This window comes from Kickxella alabastrina (genome assembly GCF_025024165.1).
Source record: "Kickxella alabastrina strain RSA 675 chromosome Unknown BX661scaffold_1, whole genome shotgun sequence".
Classification (NCBI taxonomy): domain Eukaryota; kingdom Fungi; phylum Kickxellomycota; class Kickxellomycetes; order Kickxellales; family Kickxellaceae; genus Kickxella; species Kickxella alabastrina.
In genome coordinates, this window is record NW_026251472.1 from 1,433,363 (window position 1) to 1,456,606 (window position 23,244).

Below are 23,244 nucleotides of genomic sequence, written 5' to 3' on the forward strand. Positions count from 1 at the left end.
ATTGTTAATTGAAATAGAATCTAATATATAATATAAATTGAAATAAAAAACTAATATAAAATGTTAAAATAAATAAGTAAAAAGTGTAACTACTTTTTTGCGTTCAGTAGAGCGCGCGCAATCCTTATTACATTGACCAGAATGAGCAACATTGATACGCGGTCTGGTATCCTTACCAGGTTGATTACGTCCGAGCACTCCATCATGGTATTGTCGTCGTGAATGCATTCAAACAGCACGCGCGACCCGGCGGTCGCGTAACACAGCAAGTACTTGATTGCGCTATCTTTCTTGCCAACTGAACCCTTCTTCATTTTTTCTGTCAACTCGCGTGCTATAGTTCTGACATTCCCCGTCTTTTTCTCCTCTCCCTTGAAGACCAGCTGATCATCGATAATCATTAGAAAGTCAGGGCGTTTTTCCAACACAGTCAGTGACTCCTCTGAAGCATTGCGGTCAAACCTTATGTCCATTTTCAAGTGGTCTTGTGCCGTGCCCATGATGCCCATGAGGAAGACATCGACCACTTGCTGCTGCATGGCCTCTGTGCCCTTGCCAGCATTTCCAACTGTTAGGGCTGCCTCCACCCGCGGCGTCAGCGTTGGGCAAATATTCCCTACCTCCTCTACAATGCAAAAGTTTTCACTCAGCACCTCTTCGGAAACACCCTCCTGCTTCAGCATAGAATATATGTAGTGGTGGATAGGTATTTTTACCAGAAAGTTGGCCCTGAGCGCCTTGCGCAGCTCGGAAAGAGTGGGCACGACATTCGGAGGAGCAAATAGTGAAGTGCACATTTCAGATTCTTTTGACTCGGCGATGGTATAACTGGTTGCAAAAAGTGATTTATTAGAGCCGACCGACAGGCGACGACCCACAGTTGAAGGCTCGGATCCCTCGGCCGTCTCTTCGTTTAGTGGTTTCTTGGTCTGGTCGGAAATATTAATATTTGAAAACTGGTTGAGGAGGAGTTCCATTTTTTTATAGAGACTAGCGACATCTTCGACCTCAATTTTCGAAGCAACCGGGTTGTCAACCTTTGAGGCGGCGGCGTTTGCGGCTATCGACCGCACTTTGGCTGCTAAGCGGCTGCTCTTCCGGTGCGACTTTTTTGCTGAGACAAGCGTAGGGCTTAATTCTGGGACGTTTGGCATTGTATAATTGCTAAAAGTAAATGGTGTTGATAAGTAATGTGTATGGTAAGTGCTAATTTGGGAATAAGTTGGAAATAAAATAAAATTGATGAGTTTTGGATATTGGGCGGATGCCAATCTTTTTATTTTATTTACAATTGTCAATTTGGCCTGTCGACAGAAAAGTTCAACTTGGCGATGCTGGCTACAAAGCATCAATGAACTATTGTAAAAACAATGTACATTACTTTTTATTAAAAAATATGAGCGTGACAAAGAAAGCGGATGTCTTCACAAATGATAAAGACACTAAAAAGGCGCCCAGCTGATAGACAGCAGCAACCCCGGCAGCAAGAACCCCAAAATAGCAACTCAATAAATAAGTGCTCAATATGTACATATAATACTTTTTTAACATATTTTCTCCAAATGGGGGTGTATGATACACCAGTTAACAAAGTGAATAAAAAAAGTAGGGCAACGCCATATGTAGCCACGTTATCCACTTTTACTGTAATGACCAGCACATGGAATTTGCAAAACAAATCACGCTACTTGTTTTTACATTGCTCGTGTGGGATACAGGTTTACTTTGCATGTAGAAAAATATAAACAATAAATCAAGTGGCAGAAAAAATAGAAATTGAGTTTAAATAATACGTTACAATGCAATTTATTATACTCAATACACAAAAAGTAAACCGCACTGCTATTTTTAAATACCAGCACCAAAGGTAATAGCAAATACACCCAGTAAAGCAGCAGTACTCCAAGAGTACATTGTGGAGCGCGAGATGCCGTGGCTGTGATATGCCCTGAACTCGGCAGCTGGCATCAAGGTGAATTCATCCCCAGACTCGAGAGCAAGCGCCTTGTCAACGCACACGACATTGTCGTCCTTCAGGCGGCACACGTTGTTGCCATCGCAAGTGAGGTTAGTCCAGAGCTTGTTAGAGCAAATCTGATACATGCCCTCGCTTCCAAAAACGCACTGCGTGGCATTTTCTTGCTTGCAGGGCTGGTCGGGGACATCGATAATGGGCGTGCTGGGGTCGTGGCACACAGCGCTTCCTTGTTTTGTGCCGCACACATTGCCAACATCGCAGGTTGAGTTGGTCCAGTAGTTTTCGTAGCAGATCTGGAAAACGCTTTCATCTTCATCTACGCAACGCGTAGCGTTGGCTGTTGTGCAGGGCTGGATGGGAGCTTTGGCTGTGGCTTCATCGACGCACAGCGCCTGTCCGCCGCGGAACAGGCAGAAGCTCTCATCACCGCAAGTGAAATCTGTCCAGTAGTTATCTACGCAGGTTTGGAAAGAGTGGGCGTTGTTGGTGGAGCACTGGGTTGCATTGGCGGTGGTGCAGGCCACAAGCGGGATGTCGGCAATTGCCAGCTCAACGCAAGATGTTTGCCCATTGCGCGCCATGCACACGTTAGTGCCGTCGCACTGAATCTTGTTCCACTCGTAATCCACGCACATGAAAAAATTGGACCTGACGTTGCTGTCACACATGGTGGAGTTGAGTGTGTCGCAGGGAATCTTGGGCTCGTTGATCTCGGGTTCGGAGGGAGTCGGCGCATTGGGGTCCATACATACTGCCTGATCCTTGACTGTGCGACATTCGTTGCCGGCAGAGCATACCATAGAAATCCAGGCATTTTCGGTACATGTGAAGAAGCCGGCCGCGTTGCTAGAGTCGCACATGGTGGTGCCGTTGGCTTGGCAGTATATTTTTGCCGGAGACAGGGACGAATAGGTGGGTGATAAAGCGCTGACAGACGAGGACGAGGAGCCCAACACATCGACAGACGAGGACGAGGAGCCCAACACATCGACAGACGAGGACGAGGAGCCCAACACATCGACAGACGAGGACGAGGAGCCCAACACATCGACAGACGAGGACGAGGAGCCCAACACATCGACAGACGAGGACGAAGAACCCAACACATCGACAATGTTGCTTTGCCCGGTGATGATATCAACATAGTTGTCACTGGCACTCCGAACAGTAAGGTTGCTTGTGCTTGCATTGCTTGATCCCGAGCTGGAAGTTGCTCTGGTAATAGCAATGCTTGACGTGTTTTCCTCAACAGTTGTGGCACCAATTGTCACAGTTGATGGGCCGTCGAGGCCACTGAGGTCGCCGAGATTATCGGAAATGGACGTGTGATCTACATATAACCGATTAAAATACAGAAAATGATTAGTTAAACAGTTAAATTTAAAATATTCGCCCAAACAATTGGCATTTAGCATATTTGAATTTATATATTAAATGTGTACGTCCAATAACTTACCACTACTGATGCTTTGGCCAACGGAAAGTGCCGCAAGGGCCAGTGTAAAGAATGTCGCTGTCTTCATTGTTTGATTTTTTAGAATGCAAAAGTACAGTATGGAACGTTAAAGTAAAAAATATGTTTGTGTGTGTGATTCAAAAATGAAGTTCGTTTAAAGTGTTGGCAGTTTATTAATTTAAAATGTTATTTTAATATACGGGTAGGTGAATTCAATGGATGCAAGGGATGCAAGGGATGCAAATGATGAGGAGAAAATGTCGTGAAAATGAAGAGAGAAGGCACGAATAAATAAGAAAATTTTGTACATCTAGAGTGCAGCCCAGACAGGCGTCCTTTTAAACAATGTTAGAACGCTAAGCGTCAAAGAGAAAATTACAGTCTTTGCTGTTCAAATGGGTTGGGGTTTTGTGGCAATGGTGAGAAGCGCGGGTATACTTGTTATTTTTCCCTTTGAAGTATGCATTTGGGAAATGGGGCTGGCGCCCTTTTGATTTCTTTGTGTGTATAGTAATTGCCAGAATAAACGAGTACAATGAATCTTTATTAAAACAGAAGCTGAGGAAACCTCCAATTGAACCTTCCATGCTGCCATTTTACAGGCAGTAGTTATAAAATCCTGGCCGCTGCTGCATTAATACCTGCTTGGAATTGACTTAAGCTCAGCTGAGCAGAGAGCTTGCGAGCTATGTGGTGAGAGCCACCACAGTGTGTATGCAGAGGATCGAATTATAAAAAGTATAAAGGGCCGCGCTACAAAGGAGAAGGAATTCACAGTGGTGGATCAGCGAACCCCCATGTAGACTAGAATATTACTTTGTGGGTATTTTAGTAATACCTGTTTGCCTCTGTGTCTCCTCATCTAAATTTGAACTGGGCACAGAAAGCAAATCCAGAAGTGAGGACAATCATCGTGTAGCTTGCACACTGAACTTTAAATAGTTTTTATATAGCTTCTTTGGTGTTTAAAAATAGAATTTTGGTGTGGGGTGATTCAGTTTGATAACTTGAAATTCGGGAAAGTGTAAGATTTCAACCTGTTTTTATTGCGGCATCTCATCTTGAGTCCAAAAACTCAGCTGTTTAAACTTTGTCCATCATGTTTTCCATGCCAATTGTTGAAAATTATTCACGGTTGTAAAAACAGCAAAATACTAATTGATTGTTTGTTGTTGTTATTATTGCTGTTGTATGTAACCTTGGGATTGACTGTCGACGTTTTCGTTCAAAAGAACGGGTAGATGAATCAGGTAGTTTCCGTCTCTACGTTGAAAGAAAGGTATACACCATCTGGCACTTTATTTTCTCACTTTTGCAAAGTCGTACCCTTTGAAAATAATAAAGCTCTGCACTCGAAATAGAATCCGGATACATGGTAAAAATTATTTGATAATCAATAGTATTTGAAAGACAGCAAGCTACATCTAGAATGGTAAATTCAGAATTAAACATATAATCAATTGAGATTAGCGTAAAAGCGAGGTTTCCAAAATATATTCACGAACCCGCATTGTTGCAGATAGCCTGAAAGTACACACACCACGCATGCACATGCACACATATGCCCGGTGTGTTGCATCTTCATAAAAAAATACAAAATTAATATATATATTGTGTTTGTGTTTGTGTTTGTGAGAGCGACAGAAAAATAAAAATATGTCTTGTTAGGCTCTCTTGCGTATCACCTGTTTAACAATTATTTTATTTTAAAATGTGCAAACGATGCTGACAATTTTGTTTTGCATATGCAGGCAAGAAATATTACTGCTTGTCAGAGTATATGCGAGTGTAGTTTTGGCTGGGTGCGTGCGTGCATGCGTTTGATTGACCGCTCAGCTGGACACAATAATAAGGCCAATTTGTAAGCAGAAACATGCCGCTCAATAAGAACAACAGCCAGGTCGACACATGCAACTGGCAATTTGAATTTGAATAAATGGCCAATACCTCGAACATCGTCGTAGTTGTTCGTTGGGCCTTTAAAAAAACTTCAGGTTAAGAGAACTGTCGGACAAATAACCCAAGGGTAGTCGTGCAATTTCGCGTATGTGGCATGTGGATCTAGACATTATTGTAACTTAATAATGATGTGCAAAGCGCATAAATTACTTTTTGTTTGTTTATGGAATGTGTACACTTTAAACCCGGACAATAAGATAATATTTGTACAGCGCCCCCACGTGCCTCTTGCTTTTTTCGAGGATAATACATACAAGCAAGCTGCGCTTTGTGCTTTGTGTTATGTGGGAGTGAATAATGCGATTCCGCGTTTCTCAGTGACGCAGCATCTACAGATCGACAAACAGAAAACTGGTGGGTGGGTGCAATTAAAAAACAATATTTTCTTACTTTTCCGGGTCGTATTTTATTCTTAGGTTGTGGAGTCAACGAAAAAAGAGGCAAGTGATATCTGGACAATAGGATTGTCCAATGTGAGCACATGGGCAAGGAAATATGTTGTGTATGGCTGCCTTTTTTGCTTCTGTGTACCAAGGAAAGGAGGCTGAAAAGGGAATATGATTTCCCGAGATAAGAGAAAAATAAAGTGTAAGGTGATAATCTGTTGTCATTTTTTTAAACGACACGTGCAGAGTAAAGTGTTTGACGCTGTGTATACCTGGATATGTGTTCCCAATGCAGAAATAACAATAGTCGTCGGGAAACTGTATTTACTGGAAATCGCAATTTTCGAGATACACCCTATTTTTTTATGTTTTCTTTTTGTCTGCGGACACTCACTCGGGGTTTGGACAAACAGTTGTCAAATTTCAGGACGACAAAGTCGGAGAGAATAACCCAAATTGAATACGGTTTTTTGACAAAAAAGAAAATAACAATAAAACAAGCTGCAATGTCTATTTCTGCCCCATAGAGAAGCTCTTCCAGCGAGAACGCAAACAACAGCAAACAACAACAGCAAACAACAACAACAGGAATTAATGTGCGTGGGATTGAAGGTGTAGTTGACAATACAAAATAGTCCGCCTGTCCACCCACCATATATTGCTACTTTACTGTCAGTTGAACCGCCCCCAGCCAATCAACCCTTTGTCGAGAAGCACAGATTATCTGCATCGGCATTTCTGTCTCAATTTCAGTTGCCCAAAAATAAACACAATACGCCCGCTGCTGTTGAAATCGGTGTTATTGTTGTTGCCAATTTAAATCGAGAATACTCAGCTGACCCATGTATTAGAGCCAATGTCAGCAATGGGCTTTTTGAACATGTGCGCTGACTCTCAGGCAAGATAGGGGGTGAAGGGGGAAGCAGGAAACAATGTATCTTTGCTGTGAGTGAGGGTGCGAATGGAGGTGGAAACAGACGAAATTTAGGCAGAAGGGTTGGTGCCGAGTTAATAGCGTGCTCCGCTCTTCACCTCACCTCGCTGCCTCGGCTCCTCAGCCGCCGTCTTCATGCAGAGACGAACAGAAAATCGTCCACACACTATTTGGCCATATTTAGGGTCAATTTTTTGGCGCAATAGTCACTCCACAACGCATCGTCCTCTCATCATCGTGCGAGCGGGAGATTAACTCATAGGTCGCCGATGACGCACTATTATATTCACTGGGAGCATCGGGATTACCGACGGAGCTGCCCGAAATCCCAATAAAAATTAAAGTCAAGGTGTTGTTCAGCAAATGAGAAAAAAGATGTGGAAATCGATTCGAATTCCATCTGGATTCTATCATTGCTTTGATGACAAAAGCGTATTACCCGTCAGCGCCCAGGTTAGTCACATAGAGCCCATGGCAGGCTCTGCTTAATTGCCTGTTGCTGGCCAGAAAATGAAAAATGGCACCACGGCACTATCGATCACGAAATGGTAGCGCAAAATGACTCGTTTGCATCAGGGCCAGGCCACGATTGGCGCTGCCCATAGGAGGGGCGGTTTCTTATTTTGCAATCATGGTGCTAAAGAGTGCCATGATTTTATATTCTGCGCTTTGGGCAGAGGAGAATGCTCAGCAAAAAATTCAAAATAATTTAGTGTGCGTCATATCAAAGGCCGATGACCCACTTTTTCCCACTTTTTTCTCGCCCCTGCGTCGATATCGCAATCATCGCTGATGCGTCAGGTCATCAGCAGCCAATGAGGAGGCGAGAATGCCACTTATTTTTTATATTTTTAGGGAGGGCGGGTAAGCGGAGGGGGGAGGGGGGGTCGGAAAGGAGGGGGTGCAGTGTGCTTCCCACCCGCCCGCACCCGCAATCTCTCCGACCATTTTTTTCTTATGCGCACTTCTGTTGCATGAACTTTTTCGAAGAATCTCGAAAACACTCGCCTCTGACAAGAGCATTATTACGAGCAGGTTTTTGATTGGGCCTCTGTCCTTTCGCGCACTCGCTTACTGCAGCGTTTAGAAAAAGCACATCACACCATCCAGTTAATTTATTTTGCAACAAAGCCTGGCTTGACTTCGCCCACTGTTTGCTTTTCTGGTATAAAACTTAGCTGCCGCGGCTTTACTTTTTGTGCTTTCGTCTTTTGCATACACATTAACTTGTAACCTTTTCTCCCCCTTTTCTTGATTTTTCTTGACAGTGTCTTCCTTGACTCTTAAGCTTTTTTGCAAAAGAAAAAGGACACTTTAACATTTTAATGCTTTCCTCCTTATAAACTTCCACGCCTTGTATCCTATATCATTTAGGTTTTTTTAATCGCAAGCACCAAAACATTCAACGACCAACCTCTGTGTTTATATAAAGCGCAGGTCCGTCTATTTTTCTTCTTTAACACGCACTTGTACTATTACCAACCACACAAACAACAACAAAATTATCAGCAATGGACACTAACTGGTGCACTTTCTGCGGAACACACATCGACTGTGCCGATGACGCGCTCTACTGCAGCGAAGCTTGCCGCCACAACGACGGAGCTAGCCAAATCAATCCGCTGTCAATAACCAGGACCTCGAGTATCAGCATCAAAACCAGCTCCCACAGCGAGTACTTCTCTCTCGCATCGCCCTCGTCCTCGCCCCTGGCGTCATCGCCTAAATGGCTTCCACAGACACTGACCCGCGAGCGCACGCCCTCGTTGACACCAATGACTGCTCTGGACTTGTCCGCCAGGCTTCCATGCCACGCGCCGGCGTACTCTCCGTCACGCTCCCCGGTGTCGTCTAATTTCTACCAGTCACCGTCCTTTGGCCCGAGCATGACGGACATCCGTGTCCGCAACAGCCCGGTTCCCTTCTCTCAGTTGTCGACCATGTGATTGTCTTTTTAAAATCTCGGCTCCTTAAAAAAAGGTTACTCGTTGAGTTCTTGGAGTGTGGACACCATCACTTCCTTCTGTATTTCTTCCATCGCCTGCAAACGCGGCCAAACATTCAAGCATGCAAGCAGCCAACATCGCGCGCACAAACACGCGCACACATATTCATGTACTCCGCAACAAACGCACTCGAGCTGACACAAGCAACAGCAAAAACATAAAAACATTAATCAACAGTCATTCATTTTTTTAATTTCCCCAATTTTTTAAAGGAAACCACCCCCTAGCAGTTTTCTTTTTTCAGTTAGGAAAAAAAAGTGACACGAGGCGGAGAAAAGGGGGGAAATACTGTGGCTTTTTTGTATATAAGCATTATTTTACATTATTTTCTAAAATTGCAAATAAAGAGATGTAATTGTTTCATTTTATTGATTGCTTAGATTTTTTATTATTGTGCCAATTTTTTCAAGGGAATATTAAAATTTTAGCCACTTGTGTGCCCACCCTCATTTTTTACGTGCCTCGCAGCAAAATAAATATTGGACGTGGCCTGCATGCCAAAATAAAATTTGGACAATTCAGTTTTTTTCTCTTTTTCTTCCAAGCGCACGCCAACTTTTCGGCGGTAAATACAAAAAAGTTTATACTGCCAGTAAATGGGGATGGAGTTTCAATTGAGCACAGACAAATCCTGACTGACTGGGAAAAACATTTACGCGGAAATGATTGCCACCTTGTTGCCTCTTTTCTTCTTCCTCAATGCTCTCTTTGGGCTGTTATATGGTCACTTGACCATTTCTTCGCACTGCAAGGCTTGAGAAAATATCGACATTGTAATACAAAACATAACAAAACTGTTGCCAATAAAAAATTGCAAAAAAACAGTGTAGCAATATGGCATTAGCAGGCGCAGATAAATAACCTGATGGGTTTGTTTCGTTGCATTTGTATTGCACAAATAATATCACCATGTGGTTTCGGGCGAATTACATACATAAATTGTTTTTATTTCTTTCAAGCTGACCAACAAACACCTTCATTTAAAAATGCATGTGTCGAGGTTGCATATATTAACGCAGACATGCATTATTTGTGTCGCAATGACCATTGGCACAATTTTTTTTGGAAATTATGTCTAAGCACAACATAGATGGTCGCACACACGGACATTATAACAACCTATCATAAATATGTGAGTATGTGGTTGTGGTGGTGTTGGTGGCGGCGCCGCCATTGTTTATTGTACGGTGAGAGGATAGGCCAATTGATATTGAAATGGCTCTGGTTTTTTTAGACATTCATACTAAAAATATTAGTTGACATAACACAATCCCAAATAAATAAATACCAACACAGTGAGCATAATGGAATGCCACACCATGTCCAAAATATTGGATGTTATGTTTAATAGCAGATTCTCGAGCAAAAATAGATTAAAAATGCAAGGCGTTAGGCGCAATCAGTTTTTTTATTTGCTCAATCCAGCAAAAGCAAAAAACTACACATTTCGAGATAATGAAACGCGCACAAATTGAGAAAATGCTCTTTTGGCCAAATGGTTCAGTGGGAGCAAGCAAGAATGTATGTATGTATGAAAAGAGATATGTATCCAACTTCAATCAAATCCCACGCTCAATTATCTTTTTGGTTCTCGGGTCGATAGTGCACAATTATGCTTTTGTGTCAACATTTTGCTCTACTACACACACCATAGTGCGTCTAATTGCCTGCAGGGCTTGAGAACTGAGAGTAGGGGATTGAATTGGGTTTTTTAATTGAGCAGTAGCGGCACGAATAGCAGCTTTTTTGCTACTGCCTGCCAAAAGAATAGGCGCATTATTGTTTCTGTACTCACTTTAATATCCACCAATTTATAAAGCTTTGAGATTGCTATCTGTTTGGACTTTTATGCGGGGGGCAAGGAAATACTTTTAGCAGCAAAATAGAATATATTAATCAACAGATCACACAATCAACCTGCTTCTTGATTTGCGCCATTTCCACCGGCTATTAAGCTCACATCCATAGTTCTAAGAGCTTAAAAAATCGAAACCAGAAGCGCACAGGCGAAGAAAAAAAATAATAGCCAAAAAGTTCAGCGAAGCACAGAGTTCACTTCTCTTCCAAAAACTCGATTTTATACATCAAGGTGCGTATCAAAAACAGACAACGATGGATGCGGCGATTATTTAAGGCGGGTTTGATGATGGATGCGTGGACACCGACAATAGTAACGGCAACGATGTGAAGACGAATCCGTATATGTCTGGGCTTCGTGGTGTGGGCTATTTATTTTATGAAGGGTACAACGAATTCAGCTACTTTTGAATTTGGCGGTAAATTCAAATTCGTGAATTTTGAATTTCGGTATCATTTGAAATGGGCAGGCTTAAATTGGTTTGGCGGCGGGTGCATTTTATTTTACGAATGCAGCGGTATTGGCCTAGCCGCTGTTGCTAGCACTGCCGCCGGCTATTTGCCTTTGCGGTTACTAAAGGAAAATATGTGCTGTGCAGAGTTTGAGGACTGCAACACTACCCAGCTTTGAATCTGCTGTCGACAGCCGTTCTTTTTTGCCTAAAATCAACTTTTCCGCCTGTTGGGCCGGTGCCTTTAGCGTGAAAAGTCGAAGACAACAGAGATAACGCGAACCGTTTTCAGCCATAACTTGAGCAGCAGCAACCAAAGGTGCACACACAACCACGCACAACCACGAAGACACCAAATACAGCGACACCAGAGAGCGAGAGCTATCAGCCAGTGGTCCACATAACTGCCATCTATTATTCACGTCCAAGCGCATAATAAGCGCTGCTAGCTTCCAACAAGCGCGAAAATACGCCAAAAGAAATGGGAAAATCAGACCGCCCGAAACTAAACTCTTTCAATATCCTGTGCTGTTGTAATCATCTGCCCCATGTAGTAACTGAAAATGGGTCGCCGTCCTGCTCGCTGCTACCGCTACTGTAAGAACAAGCCTTACCCCAAGTCTCGTTTCTGCCGTGGTGTCCCCGACCCCAAGATTCGCATTTTCGATCTTGGCCGCAAGAAGGCTCACGTCGATGACTTCCCCCTGTGCGTGCACCTGACCTCCGACGAGTACCAGCAGATCTCGAGCGAGGCTCTTGAGGCTGCCCGCATTAACGCCAACAAGTACATGGCCAAGGTCTCCGGCAAGGACTCCTTCCACTTGCGCATTCGCGTTCACCCCTTCCACGTTCTGCGTATCAACAAGATGCTGTCGTGCGCCGGTGCCGATCGTCTCCAGACCGGTATGCGTGGTGCCTACGGTAAGCCCTACAGCACTGCCGCCCGTGTCAACATTGGCCAGGTTCTGCTGTCGGTCCGCACCAAGGACAACAACAAGGCTGTCGTTATCGAGGCTCTGCGTCGCTGCAAGTACAAGTTCCCCGGTCGCCAGAAGATCATTATCTCCAAGAAGTGGGGCTTCACCAAGCTCACTCGCGAGGAGTACGTCGAGGCCCGCAGCAACGGCATGGTCAAGCCCGACGGATGCTACGTCAAGTACCTCAACACCCGCGGTCCCCTCGCGGCTCACCTGAAGGAGATCGCTGCCTAAGCAACCCTATTTTTAAAATGATGTTTTGCTTGTCTAATATTGATCGATTTTTCAATTTGTTCCGCAACAGAAAAGCACACTGCTTTTCAAAAGAAAAAAATTAATTTGAGAGAAGTATTAAAACTCGGACAGGGGTGTTTTTACTTTTATTTTATTTTATTTTTATTTTTCTGCTGTTTTTGCTTAAAAACAAAAGCAATTACAGAGTTAAATAACAGGACGTGTCTCATTTATGTTGGTGAGTGTATGTATTATTTTGAGAAAGGAAAAATTGGCATCGATCATGGTCGATATTAAAAGATGATTGAAAACAAAAAAGTTAAAGAAAAAGCACGGCACACGCCCTCCAGATTTTCATTTGCTTGATTTGGAAGTGGCAGAAAACAGCAGGCAGGTTGGAAAAGAGCTACATGAGAATCTCGTGGTCCGATTTGAACTGTAGTTTGTGAGGGGCAATGGAGAATTGCAAAGCGGTCGAGGGGTCGGAGGCAGCAAGGAGCTGAGCAGAGGGGTTGAATGCTGGGTTGAACAGAACCGATTGTCTGTTTTCAGACGTCGGCGTCGGGGTGGGCGACAGCGAAGACGACAAGGAGCTAGTATGCGGGTGCAGCATCGACCTCGACTTTGGCAGGCCAATAATATGCGACTGCGTGGTATTGGCCAAAGCCGACGGGTCTATAAAGTCGTGCGCAGAACCAGGTGCATTAAAGTACATCGACAGGTTATGCGCCGAATGATTCTGGACCAAGGGCATGGGCTCAAGGCTGCTATGTTGCTGGCTATGGCTATGATGCGACGCAGCAGCGACGTTCACGCCGGACATGGCCATGGCAGTGGCAGCAGCGGCAGCGGCAGCAGCAGATGTGGTATCGTTCGAGAGCATCATTTGTGAAGACGGCAGTGGCGCAGTGAATGAGTGGTGGTGGGTCATTGGGCGATTATACAGCGGGTGCGAGTAGGAGTAGGTGAAGGCTGTCGCCGGCTGCTGCTGTTGCTGGCCGAACATCTGCGTGCTGATGGGCAGGTTGGAGGGCAGCTCGGGCGAAGCGGTTGACTCGGAGCCGCTCTCAGAGGTCAGGCGCGGGAACTGGGCGGTGAATGAAGCGGCCTGCTGCTGTTGCTGAATTTGTTGCTGCTGCTGTTGGTGATGTGTTTGCTGTTGGTGTTGGTGCTGGTGCTGGTGCTGGTGCTGTTGCTGTTGCTGCTGTTGTTGTTGTTGTTGTTGTTGTTGTTGTTGTTGTTGCTGTTGTGTGTTGGCCGGCTGGTTGTATACAGACAGGTAGTCCATTATCTGCATGATATACTGCTGCGACATGGGCTCGGCGGTTTGCTGCTGCTGTTGCATTTGTTGTTGCTGGTGCTGATGCTGTTGCTGCTGATGTAGCGGATGGGAGTAGTGTGGGATGGGTGGCTCTGCATTGTCCTCCGACAGTTGCGGGAACGCCATCGCCGGCGGAGCCATCTGCGACGCGGCCAGCTGCGGCGGGAAGGGCAGCGGCTGCGAGAGCAGCATTGGGTTGAACGCCATGGACATGCCAGAGGAGTGCTGCGGGTGAGGAGGTACCGGCGGGGCCATAGTCGCCTGGGCCAGGGACAGCGGGTCCTCTTCGCGAATAGGCTCAAAGGTGTGCCTACGAGGACGCGTAATAAACGACGGGCGCATTAGCACCGGTGGCGGCATCGGAAGCATCGTGTTAGTCTCCTGCTGCAACGACAGAGCCTGAGCAGCATACGCGGCAAAGTCGCGGAACGCACGCGAGGCAAACAGTGGGGCGCGGAACAGCGGATGCTGGGCAACCACCGATGCCGTGCGCGGATCAGCCAGCAATGCAGCGGCGTCCTGGATGAGCACCGTGGCGAGCTCGCGCATCAGCCGGCGGCTGGCATTGCGCTCGGCGCGCAGGACGTCCTCGGAGTGCGCAGCGGCGCTGACGCTATGCGAGCGATGACGAGCGAACTGCGGCTTGGCCTGCTTGGCCGGCATTTCGGCGCCGAGCCAGGGGAAGACCATGGCGGCCAAGTGCTCAGGCACTTGCAGGCGTGTGCGAGCCGGCATGCGAAGAACATGTGTGGAGACCTGCGCTGGCGGTGGGACTTGGCCGGCCAGCACCAAGGTCAGGTCGAAGAACGTTTGCTGCCGGGTAACGCCGGTGCGGCGGTGGTGCACGCGCCATTTTTCTAGCCTCACGACCTGCGGCGCCGACAGCCCCAGTGCCTCGGCCATCTGCTTGTCGCGCCGCCTGATGACGTGTGACTCGGGAGACGCGCGCACGCGTCCTGTGGCTTGGGAGAGGAGCGGGGTAATTTCGTCGAGCACCATTTGCACCCGGGCATCATCGGGCAGCAGCACGCGGGACTCGCCCGTGGCCGCCTGGAACAGCGGCTGAGCAAGCCAGGCGCCGGCATCGCCCGTGGCCGCAGAGGCTAGTGACGAAGGGGCTGCCTGCCATTGGGTAAAGATTAGCGCGGCAATGGCAAACCAGGGGCACACCAGGGCGTTGACGTGCCTTGCGGCGGACACCTCGGCATAGCGTGCAACAGCGGCGGTCGGGTCGGGGTTGACGCGGAACTCGAGGAATGGCACTGTTGTGTGCTCGACCAGCCGCGCGTCGGTGCGAAGCGCCATGGCCAGAGTGTCGAGTCGCAGGTGCAGTGCGCGAGCTCCGGGAATCCAGGTAGCGGCACCGAGCACGTAGTAGGCCCAGGCCTTGATGGACGAGCTCATGTCGGTGTCCGAGTTCAGCAGCTCCCTGATAATGCCGTCCTCTTGCTCAGGACCCACAGCCAGTGCGCTGTACTGCCGCTCCGTCATCCGCGGCTGCTCGCTGGCTGTGGCTTCGCGAATGGCATACTTTGTGTTGAGGTAGCTCAGCGCATGCAGCGGGTTCTCTTCGTCGGGACCTCGATACCGCCGCCACAGCGCCAGGATGCCACCCTCAACGTATCGGCGCGCCGACTGGTATGACATGGAGCCGCCCGAGCCGCCGGTCTTGCACGGCAGCCGCGGTGTCTGCGTAGCCCAAGTCAAAAAACCAGACAGCTTTTCTTCATTCACCCGAGTGTAGTCCGGCTGTGGGAGCGTGCGACAGAAGCGAAACCAGGCACATACGTGGGTCACGTAGGCCTTGACGGTCGTCACGGAGCACTGGTGGTCAGGGTCAATGAGAGTTTTCGCCAGCATGACGTCTTGCGAGTGACCGTCGTACAGGTCCTTGCTGCCGCCTGTCCGCGAGCGCTTGCGCTGCTTGGGCGCCTCCTCCATGACGGAGACTGCAATGCGCTTTGACGCGAGGTCTGTGAATGACATTATGACTCTGGCTGGTCTGTATGCAGGAGTGGTTTAATGCGGTTCAATAAAGCCGGTCTGCTTGAAAAGAAAAAAATAATGCAGCTGACCCAACGAAATTTATGTTCAAGCCACGGCGATTAAATAACAGTCCACCTGTTTGCGCCTCCCCAAAACAAAGAAATGAAACAACAAAGATGATAGGCGGAGTGTAAAAAAAAAAGTAGCTAAACGGTCCGGTCTGTCCACTTAAATGCTTGAGATTGGATTGGTCACCCCCACTTTTTTATGCTGTAGGCACTGTGTACTATGTAGAATTAAAAATGAAAATACACGCCGGGTGCTATGCAAAGCTACGGCTCAGTCAGCAAAGAAAGGAGTAGAGTGATAAGTGTGGTGTTCGGATAAACTGTTCACGGAACAAAAAAAGGATAGTAGAGACCTCAGGTGGATAAAAAAAATGGACTAAAGGAGAATACTGGTATTTCGAGGAAACAAAAAAGATAGTAGCTAAAGATATATAAGGCTGGTTGTGCTGTAACAGCTTGGCAGTATAGTGTGGATGAATGAATAGATAGATGGATAGATATATGTTTATGCGAAAAAAGGATAAGAAATAAAAAATATGAAGGAAAAATAGATGCTAGGAGCAATGGGGAGAAGAAAAGAGAAAAAAGTTCCAAGAGGATCCTCTCTATACTTCAAGTATATGGAGGACAAAAAAATAAAATTGGGTGTAAAACGAAGCGAGAAAAAACGGACCACGCAAAAAGAAAGAAAAAAACGAAAACAACACAAAAAAATTCTGTGCCTCATCCACACGCTGCTAATCGCCCCCGTCTCCCTTTTTTTACAATCCGAAATAACGGAAAACCTGCTTTCACTCACAGAGCGAAAGAAGCGCAAATAAAAAACGAGCGGCGATTCTCTGTCAGCATCGATGTGAAGAGTAATTTTGTGGAAAATATACTGAAGAATGAAGCAATGCGCCAAACAATGAAGAATCGCAAATATGAATATAAAGGCAAAGCCAAAAAAAGTAGACGAATAGGCCTACAAAATTAAATATATCCTTGTTACTAGCGCAGGAAACCGAGCAAACAAACAAAACAAAAGACATTTGTTATTTCTCACGAATTTATTTGTATATTTATTATTGCCTCATCTTGACTTGTGCCTACATGCTGCACTTGCAATTGTTATACAGATATCGCCTGCCGTATATCATTAGCGCATGTCGCGGCACATTTATATACCGTTTGGCCGTTTGACCGTACGCCAACACACGTACGAGTATATGAACATATATGCACGCAAGCCAAAAGATTGCAGCCCGTGCCTGCGCTTTTTTATTTACCGCAATGTTGTCAGTTAGAAAATGCGGGAAAACAAGCCTGGCGCATGGTCAGATACAAAATAATAAAACATGGACGCCGCTCATTATTTTTTATAGCCGAACAAATCAATGGCGATTTTCTTTATTTTGTTCTTCAAATGCACGCACACAAGGGGGAGGGAATTGCAGTGCCAAGTATCCATCGTGTACATTGATGTTCTGGTTTTGTTTTCATCTTGGAGGGGGGCGGGCTTTATTATTTTTTATTGCCTCTGGCTGACAACGTGCTGTGCGGAATAAAGAACAAATAAAAAATGTATTCGCTGAATAAGGAAATACGACAAAAAAATAATAATAAAATTGCAAAACAAACGAGTTCAAAGCAAGCACAATGCCTATTATTCTTTGATTTTCGTCCCGCATTATTTTCACGTATTCTGTTCTTTCCACGACTTTATAAATAGAGCTTTTTCGCTGTTGATAAGAGTATCGACGATTCGTGGAAGCCACAATAAAAAATTATGTTTAGACCTTGCTCTCAACTGCACGGAAAAATAACGATACCAGCAACAGCAAGGAGGGAGGGGAGCAACAGAAGTGGAGAGCGGCCGGAAGTTTTGGAATTGATGTACTCGAGTGATCTTTTTGATGGTGTCTGTCAGCGATCGTCGAAGCCACCTCTTTCTGAATGCTGTGGCGAGCCACACAGTCCACGATTTATACATATAAAAAGAAATAACCACAAAGGGCCACAAGTATGCTCAGCTGTCCTTAACAATCAATCATGCAATCGAGTGAGCAATCGACCCGAATGAGCAAATTTATTCGCTTGAGTAAATCATCTTTGCAGCACAACGAAATAAGCAAAACATGTCAGAACACATGCTACATGTTAAATTGTCATTGTCGTATTTTTTTGCTTTCAAAATAGTATTCCAGCCCCAATCTCATGCATGCATGGCAAATAGCAATATTCTTTATAAAAGAACTGGATCTAACATAAATTACTCTATCTATCTATCTATCTTGTTTTGTCTATCAATTGTCCTTCTTCACTTCGGTCGCAGCCTTCTTCTCGGCAGCCTTCACAGTCTCAGCGGCGCTCTTGCTACGCAGCGCTCTGTTGAGATAATACCCACCGACAATCGACACGCACCCGCCCACGAGGAAAAGCGACATTGTCAAGAAGAACATGTCGGCTGGGGACATCTCTGAGTTTGCACGGTCGTCAAACTCGGTCTTGATGATTCCAAGGTTGTCGAAGATGTCGACAAAACCCGCTGTCGCGCTGGCCATGACGCTGGCTACTGTCTCTGTGACCTGTGAGATGCTATCGCTCATCGTTATTTTAAATTGATTGAGTTAGAATTGGCTGCTTGTGTGGATGATCGAACCGGAAACGCTACGATATTGTAAAAAAAATATAGGTGAAAAAGAGGCACTCACATTTCACATGTCCAAGTATTATTATTAGTAGGAGACGTTAAAAAAGGAAGAAAAGATGGTTTACAGATCCAATATCATAGCGTACAACCACAATCACACTCCCTCTCACACCCTACTCCCATGACGCGCACTGCATTGCACATCACCGCACTGCATTGCACATCACCGCACCGCACCGCACCGCACTGCACCGCGCCGTGCCACTTCAGAGAAGAATCTGGGAATTTTCCACAACTGAATTCACATTCCAATTCATACCTCTCGAGAATAAAAAAAACAAAAGTCTGCAAAAAATAGCAAAAATGAAAAGTGGGAAAAGAGAGAAATATAGAAGTGGGATGGAAAGAGATGATGTTTGTTAAACTGCGCGTTACTTTACTGGCGCAAGATGGAAAAAAATACGACTGTCAAACGAGCGCAGAGTGGGCAGAATAGGCGGAGGGGAGCAGAGGGAGATGAGGGAGATGAGGTGATATTTCCAATAATTAAAATTGATAGTAAGAACCAATAGAAGCAATATATGCAAGTTAATGCGAAAGAGGCAAGTAGCTGGAGATAATAATGTAAAAGCACTTGTACCTTTTAAGCATATATAATTTCGTCCTAGTTTTTGATATTGTTTACATTGGGCGTGAGGAGCGCGCAGCCGCTTACGATGGGTGAGGGGGCGTCAGGCCAAGCGTATTAAACGCCGCCTGCTTTATGGGTAAAAAAGGTTCGAGGCAGAGCCCGAAAATTGCAAATAACTGCTTTGTGGCAAATTATTTTTTCAAAGGTCAAAAAAGATTTAAAGTGCTGAGCTTTCAATGCCCTTGTTTGCGCCACGAGATGGCTTGATGTGCAATTAATTCACATTTTTACACAAAAAGAAAGGTTTCTGTGGGTTTAGGCTTCTCCACACATAGTACGCGTGGAGGATAGCCGCTCATCCCACGCCTCCCCGCTCACCACGTCCGCTTAAGACGGCGCGGCAGTGCGGGAGGGGATCAAAGGAACAAACGTTGCCGAGATATGCCGGCCGTCAAAATATCGCTGGTCCAGGGCATCCCGCGCGCGAGCAGCCGAATCCAGATCAGCAAACTGCACGTAAATAAGCACGCCCTCAAACGGGGACCCGGGGTTATCGACAGTCGTAGCCACACAGTGCACGACGCGGCCAAAGGCGCTGCACTCCTCCTCGGTCTCTGCCTCCAGGCTGTCGTCAATATCGTCGGCCATGTTTGTTAGCACAATGCACATTGACGGCTCGCCGATGGGTATTTGGCGTTTGCGGTCCAGCCTGCGCTCTCGCTTGTGGTGCTGTAGCCATGTCTTGTACGTCTGGTAATTGTTGGGCGCTGCTGCGTTGTACTCCTCAAACGGCTCAAACACAGGCTTGCCTTTGCGAGCCAAGGGGCGCGCGGCAGCCGGCATGTACTCTGACAGCGAGCGCGGAATGACCTGGCTCGTGTCTGAGGGCTTCTGCTGAGCTGCTCCGGGTTCGTTCGATGTCGTAGCCTGTCCCAGCGGGTTTTCTTTGGCTGTAGACACTGCGTTCCATTTTGATATCAGCGATGCTGGGTCGTGTGGATGGCTGTGCGGGTGCTTTGATGTCGTGGCCGTGTTGCTACTGACAATACTGTGCTTGGCTGCAGTCTTTGGCCGCCGCAAATTCGGCACGAATTCAGGGCGCACCCATGCTTTGCTGCTATTTACCTGTGGTATGTTGCTGGTCTGACTGGGTTGCTGCTTATGTTGCTCCTGTGTTGTCTGCTGCTGTTCCTCTCCGGGTCTGGGTTCAATTGGAGGCAAATCGCCGAAAAGTGACATAATTGGCGAACAACGAGTAAAAAATAATATTATTTGAACATACAACAGACGGAAAAGGAATGAGCAAAAAAAATTCACTGCGGTCCAGCAAAATGCTCTGCCACCACACGGCGCTGGATCTTGCCTGTCGCCGTGCGCGGCAGCTCGCCGGCAATAAAAACGCGCTTGGGCACCTTGAACTTTGCCACATTGTCGAGCATAAACTTCCGTACCTGCTCCTCCGTCACCTCGGCGCCAGCCTTGGGCACCACAGCGGCATTAACCTCCTGGCCGTACATCTCGTCCGAGACTGCAAAACTCACAGCTTCGCCCACGCCCGGGCACTTGAGCAGCATGGCGTCAAGCTCGAGGGGTGAGATCTTCTCGCCGCCGCGGTTGATCAGCTCCTTGATGCGACCGGTCAGCACGAGGTAGCCGTCGGGGTCGATGAAGCCCTGGTCACCCGTGCGGAACCAATGCGAGCCCTTGGTGAATGACTTTTGGTTGGCCTCGACGTTGTTCAGGTACCCTGCGGTGACGTTGGGCCCGCGGATGCAGACTTCGCCCAAGTGCGTCTCGTTGCCGTCATCATCAAGGATCGTCAGCTCGACGCCCTGCGGGATGCCTACGCTCCCCGACTTGTGCTGTGCCGGGGGCAGCGGGTTCGAGCACATCTGATGCGCCGCCTCTGTCATTGCGTAGGCCTCAAGCACCGGCGCGTTAAACTTGTCTTCAAGCTCTGTCATGACAGTGGGCGCCAGAGCAGACGAGCACGAGCGGATGAAGCGGATTTTGGGAACCGGGCTAGGGATCTCGTGACGAAGCAGAATCTGGTGGATCGTGGGGACCGCTGAGTACCAGTTGCACTCTGTCTCAATAAACTCAGACCAGAAGTGGCTCGCAGAGAAGCGCGACGGCACGACGATGGCTCCACCGGCAAACAGAGAAGAGAGGGTTGCGCCGATGAGCCCGTGGACATGGAACAAGGGCATCACGATGAACGATCTGTCGACCTTGGTCAAATTGTAGGTGTTGGCGATATTGAGCATAGAGCGTGCAATATTGGCGTGGGTTAGTGGCACGGCCTTCGGGCGGCCGGTGGTCCCCGACGTGTGCAGAAGCAGTGCGACGTCCTCCGGCTGCGGCTCGACCGCTGCATCCTTGCTTCTAAATGCCACGGGCTCGACAGGCTCGCCCTCTCCAAGCACAGCCAACCTGAGTCCAGCGTCGGATTCCCATCCGACGGTCCACACGACAACGCCCAGCTTGCGCGCAGCACGGACGCCCTCGTTGTCCTCGCTGGTGGCCTCAGGCACAATGAGCACCTTGCTGGAGGCGTCCTCAAGATAAAACTCAATCTCGCTCTGTTTCATAGCCGGATTCAGAGGTGCGGCCACCAGGCGCTGGAGCGTGGTTGCCAGGAATACCAGGAGGCATGTAAGGCTGTTGGGCAGAAGAGACGAGATCACAGTCCCGGTAGGAATGTCGGAGCCAAACAGCGTTTTGGCCTGCCGGCGAAAACGCTCGCTCTGGCCTTTGATGTCGGCGTAGGCCAGAGTGGTTGACTTGGGATTAGAAGATGCCGTGGTCAGGATAGCTGGGTCGGCGCCATTGGTGTCGATGTTACGGAAGATGGAAGCAATTGTGTGTTCGGCTGTAGACATGGCAAGGGTGATTAATATTTAGTTAAAATATGAAGATAAAAACAAAGAGAGGAGAAAAAAGGACAGCAAGTGGTGGGCAGATAAGGTTGGATGGCTGGATGGATTATGTTGGATGGCACCTTCATGCATGTGTTGTTTAGTGCAAGTATGAGGCGCTTGTCGCATTGTCAATGCCTCTGCTCAAAATTATTTCTTCATTATTTTTGTGATTAACCTCACCCTCATCCTCATTCCCCAATTATCAATCCTCTGATTATCAGCGCGTACTAATAAACAAGTCAAGGATCGATCGATCGATGAAATGGCGCGATTTTGGATTCACCCTGCGACATCGCCGTTCGTCTGTATTTCCATCTACGTGTTGTTCGTTGTTTCAAGTCATTGCATCGGGTCACCTGTGTCCAAAATTGGCATAACCAACGCCGCGATAAATAAACCGCGCGCTTGGAAAGTCGAAAATTTAATGGGTAGTTTTTTATTATTGTGCTATACTGAAAAGAGCATATAAAATGGAGCGGCCATTCGAGCGGCAATTAATGTTACATAAAATACAATATAAAAAATTAAAAATAATAAGACGAGGCAACATGTTTTGCTAATTGTAAATTGCTAAATATGCACAATTCAATAATTGATATTTGAACAATATCATAAAACAAAGCCTACATCCAAATAAAACAATGTCCATGTAGAAACCACTAATACAATTTTGTTGATTTGATAAATGACCATGATATTACTTAAATATTTAGATGTTAACATGTAGGCGTGACATTTTTGTCTGTTTATTTGTGGCTGTTGATTGAGAAGGGCTGTTTTGAAGTTTTTTCTTTGAAGATATGATGTTGTTACGCACATCGGGATTTGCAATAACAACTTACCAATGAATACAATTTTTGTTTAATTTTGGCATTGTTACCGAATAACCTAAGCAAACAAATAAAGGATCAATTATTTAACTTAATGTAAATATTATAGTTAATTTCAAAAGGGATAGATTCATTAAAACTTGAAAGCTATATTAAAAAGGTCATCGATAATTGTCGAGCACATTCTAATGACACATACTTTTCCACCACGTCATTACAGCCTGAATGTACAAATTGTAATACTCTTTCTGGGCTTTTTAGCACCATTATAATAAGGCAAGATAATATTATTATGTGCCGACTGACCCCTGTGTTGGTTAAAATATGCCTGTATACGCTTCTCAGCCACTGCCCTTGCACAGTTAAGTTCATTGCTCCACCATGGCTTAGCAAAAAGCTCAATTGAACTATCAAGGCAATATGTAGCATTTCTGGCTGCCCATGATAGACGACACAGCTCATTCTCGGCCTTGTTCATAGCATCCTCATTCAACTCGTAGGTTTGTGAGCTAAGATGGCAGCCGAGGTAGTTTTCGGTAGCTAATTTCCAAACAAGCACTGATTTTTCAGCGAGTCTGTTGAGCTGCGTGCAGCTTCCAAAATGCAAGCACTGTCC

At 46.5% G+C, this 23,244-nt stretch overlaps 8 protein-coding genes across 8 annotated transcripts; 2 read left to right on the top strand and 6 right to left on the bottom strand.

Moving 5' to 3' along the window:
• Nucleotide 1: 1 nt before the first annotated feature.
• On the bottom strand, nucleotides 2–1,391 carry BX661DRAFT_9141 (uncharacterized protein). Its single transcript, XM_051539587.1, has one exon. It carries the CDS (start codon nucleotides 1,347–1,349, stop codon nucleotides 90–92), a length of 1,260 nt encoding a protein of 419 aa, XP_051395365.1. The 5' UTR covers nucleotides 1,350–1,391; the 3' UTR covers nucleotides 2–89.
• Nucleotides 1,392–1,764: 373 nt separating this feature from the next.
• On the bottom strand, nucleotides 1,765–3,072 carry BX661DRAFT_175870 (uncharacterized protein). The gene has a single exon (XM_051534200.1). It carries the CDS (start codon nucleotides 2,836–2,838, stop codon nucleotides 1,849–1,851), a length of 990 nt encoding a protein of 329 aa, XP_051395366.1. The 5' UTR covers nucleotides 2,839–3,072; the 3' UTR covers nucleotides 1,765–1,848.
• A 4,866-nt stretch (nucleotides 3,073–7,938) lies between these two features.
• BX661DRAFT_175876 (uncharacterized protein) lies at nucleotides 7,939–9,082 on the top strand. Its single transcript, XM_051534201.1, has one exon. It carries the CDS (start codon nucleotides 8,225–8,227, stop codon nucleotides 8,657–8,659), a length of 435 nt encoding a protein of 144 aa, XP_051395367.1. The 5' UTR covers nucleotides 7,939–8,224; the 3' UTR covers nucleotides 8,660–9,082.
• Nucleotides 9,083–11,591: 2,509 nt separating this feature from the next.
• BX661DRAFT_192761 (60S ribosomal protein L10-A) lies at nucleotides 11,592–12,239 on the top strand (the record flags this gene model as incomplete). The annotated part of the gene is made up of 1 exon (XM_051537730.1): nucleotides 11,592–12,239. The coding sequence occupies one exon, from the start codon at nucleotides 11,592–11,594 to the stop codon at nucleotides 12,237–12,239; it is 648 nt and encodes a 215-aa protein (XP_051395368.1).
• Nucleotides 12,240–12,645: 406 nt separating this feature from the next.
• On the bottom strand, nucleotides 12,646–15,546 carry BX661DRAFT_168164 (uncharacterized protein; the record flags this gene model as incomplete). The annotated part of the gene is made up of 1 exon (XM_051533400.1): nucleotides 12,646–15,546. The coding sequence occupies one exon, from the start codon at nucleotides 15,544–15,546 to the stop codon at nucleotides 12,646–12,648; it is 2,901 nt and encodes a 966-aa protein (XP_051395369.1).
• A 2,353-nt stretch (nucleotides 15,547–17,899) lies between these two features.
• Nucleotides 17,900–18,202, bottom strand: BX661DRAFT_195540 (uncharacterized protein; the record flags this gene model as incomplete). The annotated part of the gene is made up of 1 exon (XM_051537953.1): nucleotides 17,900–18,202. One exon carries the CDS (start codon nucleotides 18,200–18,202, stop codon nucleotides 17,900–17,902), a length of 303 nt encoding a protein of 100 aa, XP_051395370.1.
• A 794-nt stretch (nucleotides 18,203–18,996) lies between these two features.
• BX661DRAFT_9397 (uncharacterized protein) lies at nucleotides 18,997–20,038 on the bottom strand. Its single transcript, XM_051539598.1, has 2 exons — nucleotides 20,003–20,038; nucleotides 18,997–19,836 (listed from the first exon to the last, which is right to left on the bottom strand). The coding sequence occupies exon 2, from the start codon at nucleotides 19,718–19,720 to the stop codon at nucleotides 19,265–19,267; it is 456 nt and encodes a 151-aa protein (XP_051395371.1). The 5' UTR covers nucleotides 19,721–19,836; nucleotides 20,003–20,038; the 3' UTR covers nucleotides 18,997–19,264.
• A 119-nt stretch (nucleotides 20,039–20,157) lies between these two features.
• On the bottom strand, nucleotides 20,158–21,897 carry BX661DRAFT_175888 (peroxisomal-coenzyme A synthetase). The gene has a single exon (XM_051534202.1). It carries the CDS (start codon nucleotides 21,757–21,759, stop codon nucleotides 20,191–20,193), a length of 1,569 nt encoding a protein of 522 aa, XP_051395372.1. The 5' UTR covers nucleotides 21,760–21,897; the 3' UTR covers nucleotides 20,158–20,190.
• Nucleotides 21,898–23,244: the final 1,347 nt, after the last annotated feature.

What these genes read in the sequence shown, in the direction of transcription:
- BX661DRAFT_9141 (XM_051539587.1), bottom strand. Translation starts at nt 1,349, where the DNA reads ATGCTTTGTAGCCAGCATCGCCAAGTTGAACTTTTCTGTCGACAGGCC.
- BX661DRAFT_175870 (XM_051534200.1), bottom strand. Translation starts at nt 2,838, where the DNA reads ATGTGCGACTCTAGCAACGCGGCCGGCTTCTTCACATGTACCGAAAAT.
- BX661DRAFT_175876 (XM_051534201.1), top strand. Translation starts at nt 8,225, where the DNA reads ATGGACACTAACTGGTGCACTTTCTGCGGAACACACATCGACTGTGCC.
- BX661DRAFT_9397 (XM_051539598.1), bottom strand. Translation starts at nt 19,720, where the DNA reads ATGCCGGCTGCCGCGCGCCCCTTGGCTCGCAAAGGCAAGCCTGTGTTT.
- BX661DRAFT_175888 (XM_051534202.1), bottom strand. Translation starts at nt 21,759, where the DNA reads ATGTCTACAGCCGAACACACAATTGCTTCCATCTTCCGTAACATCGAC.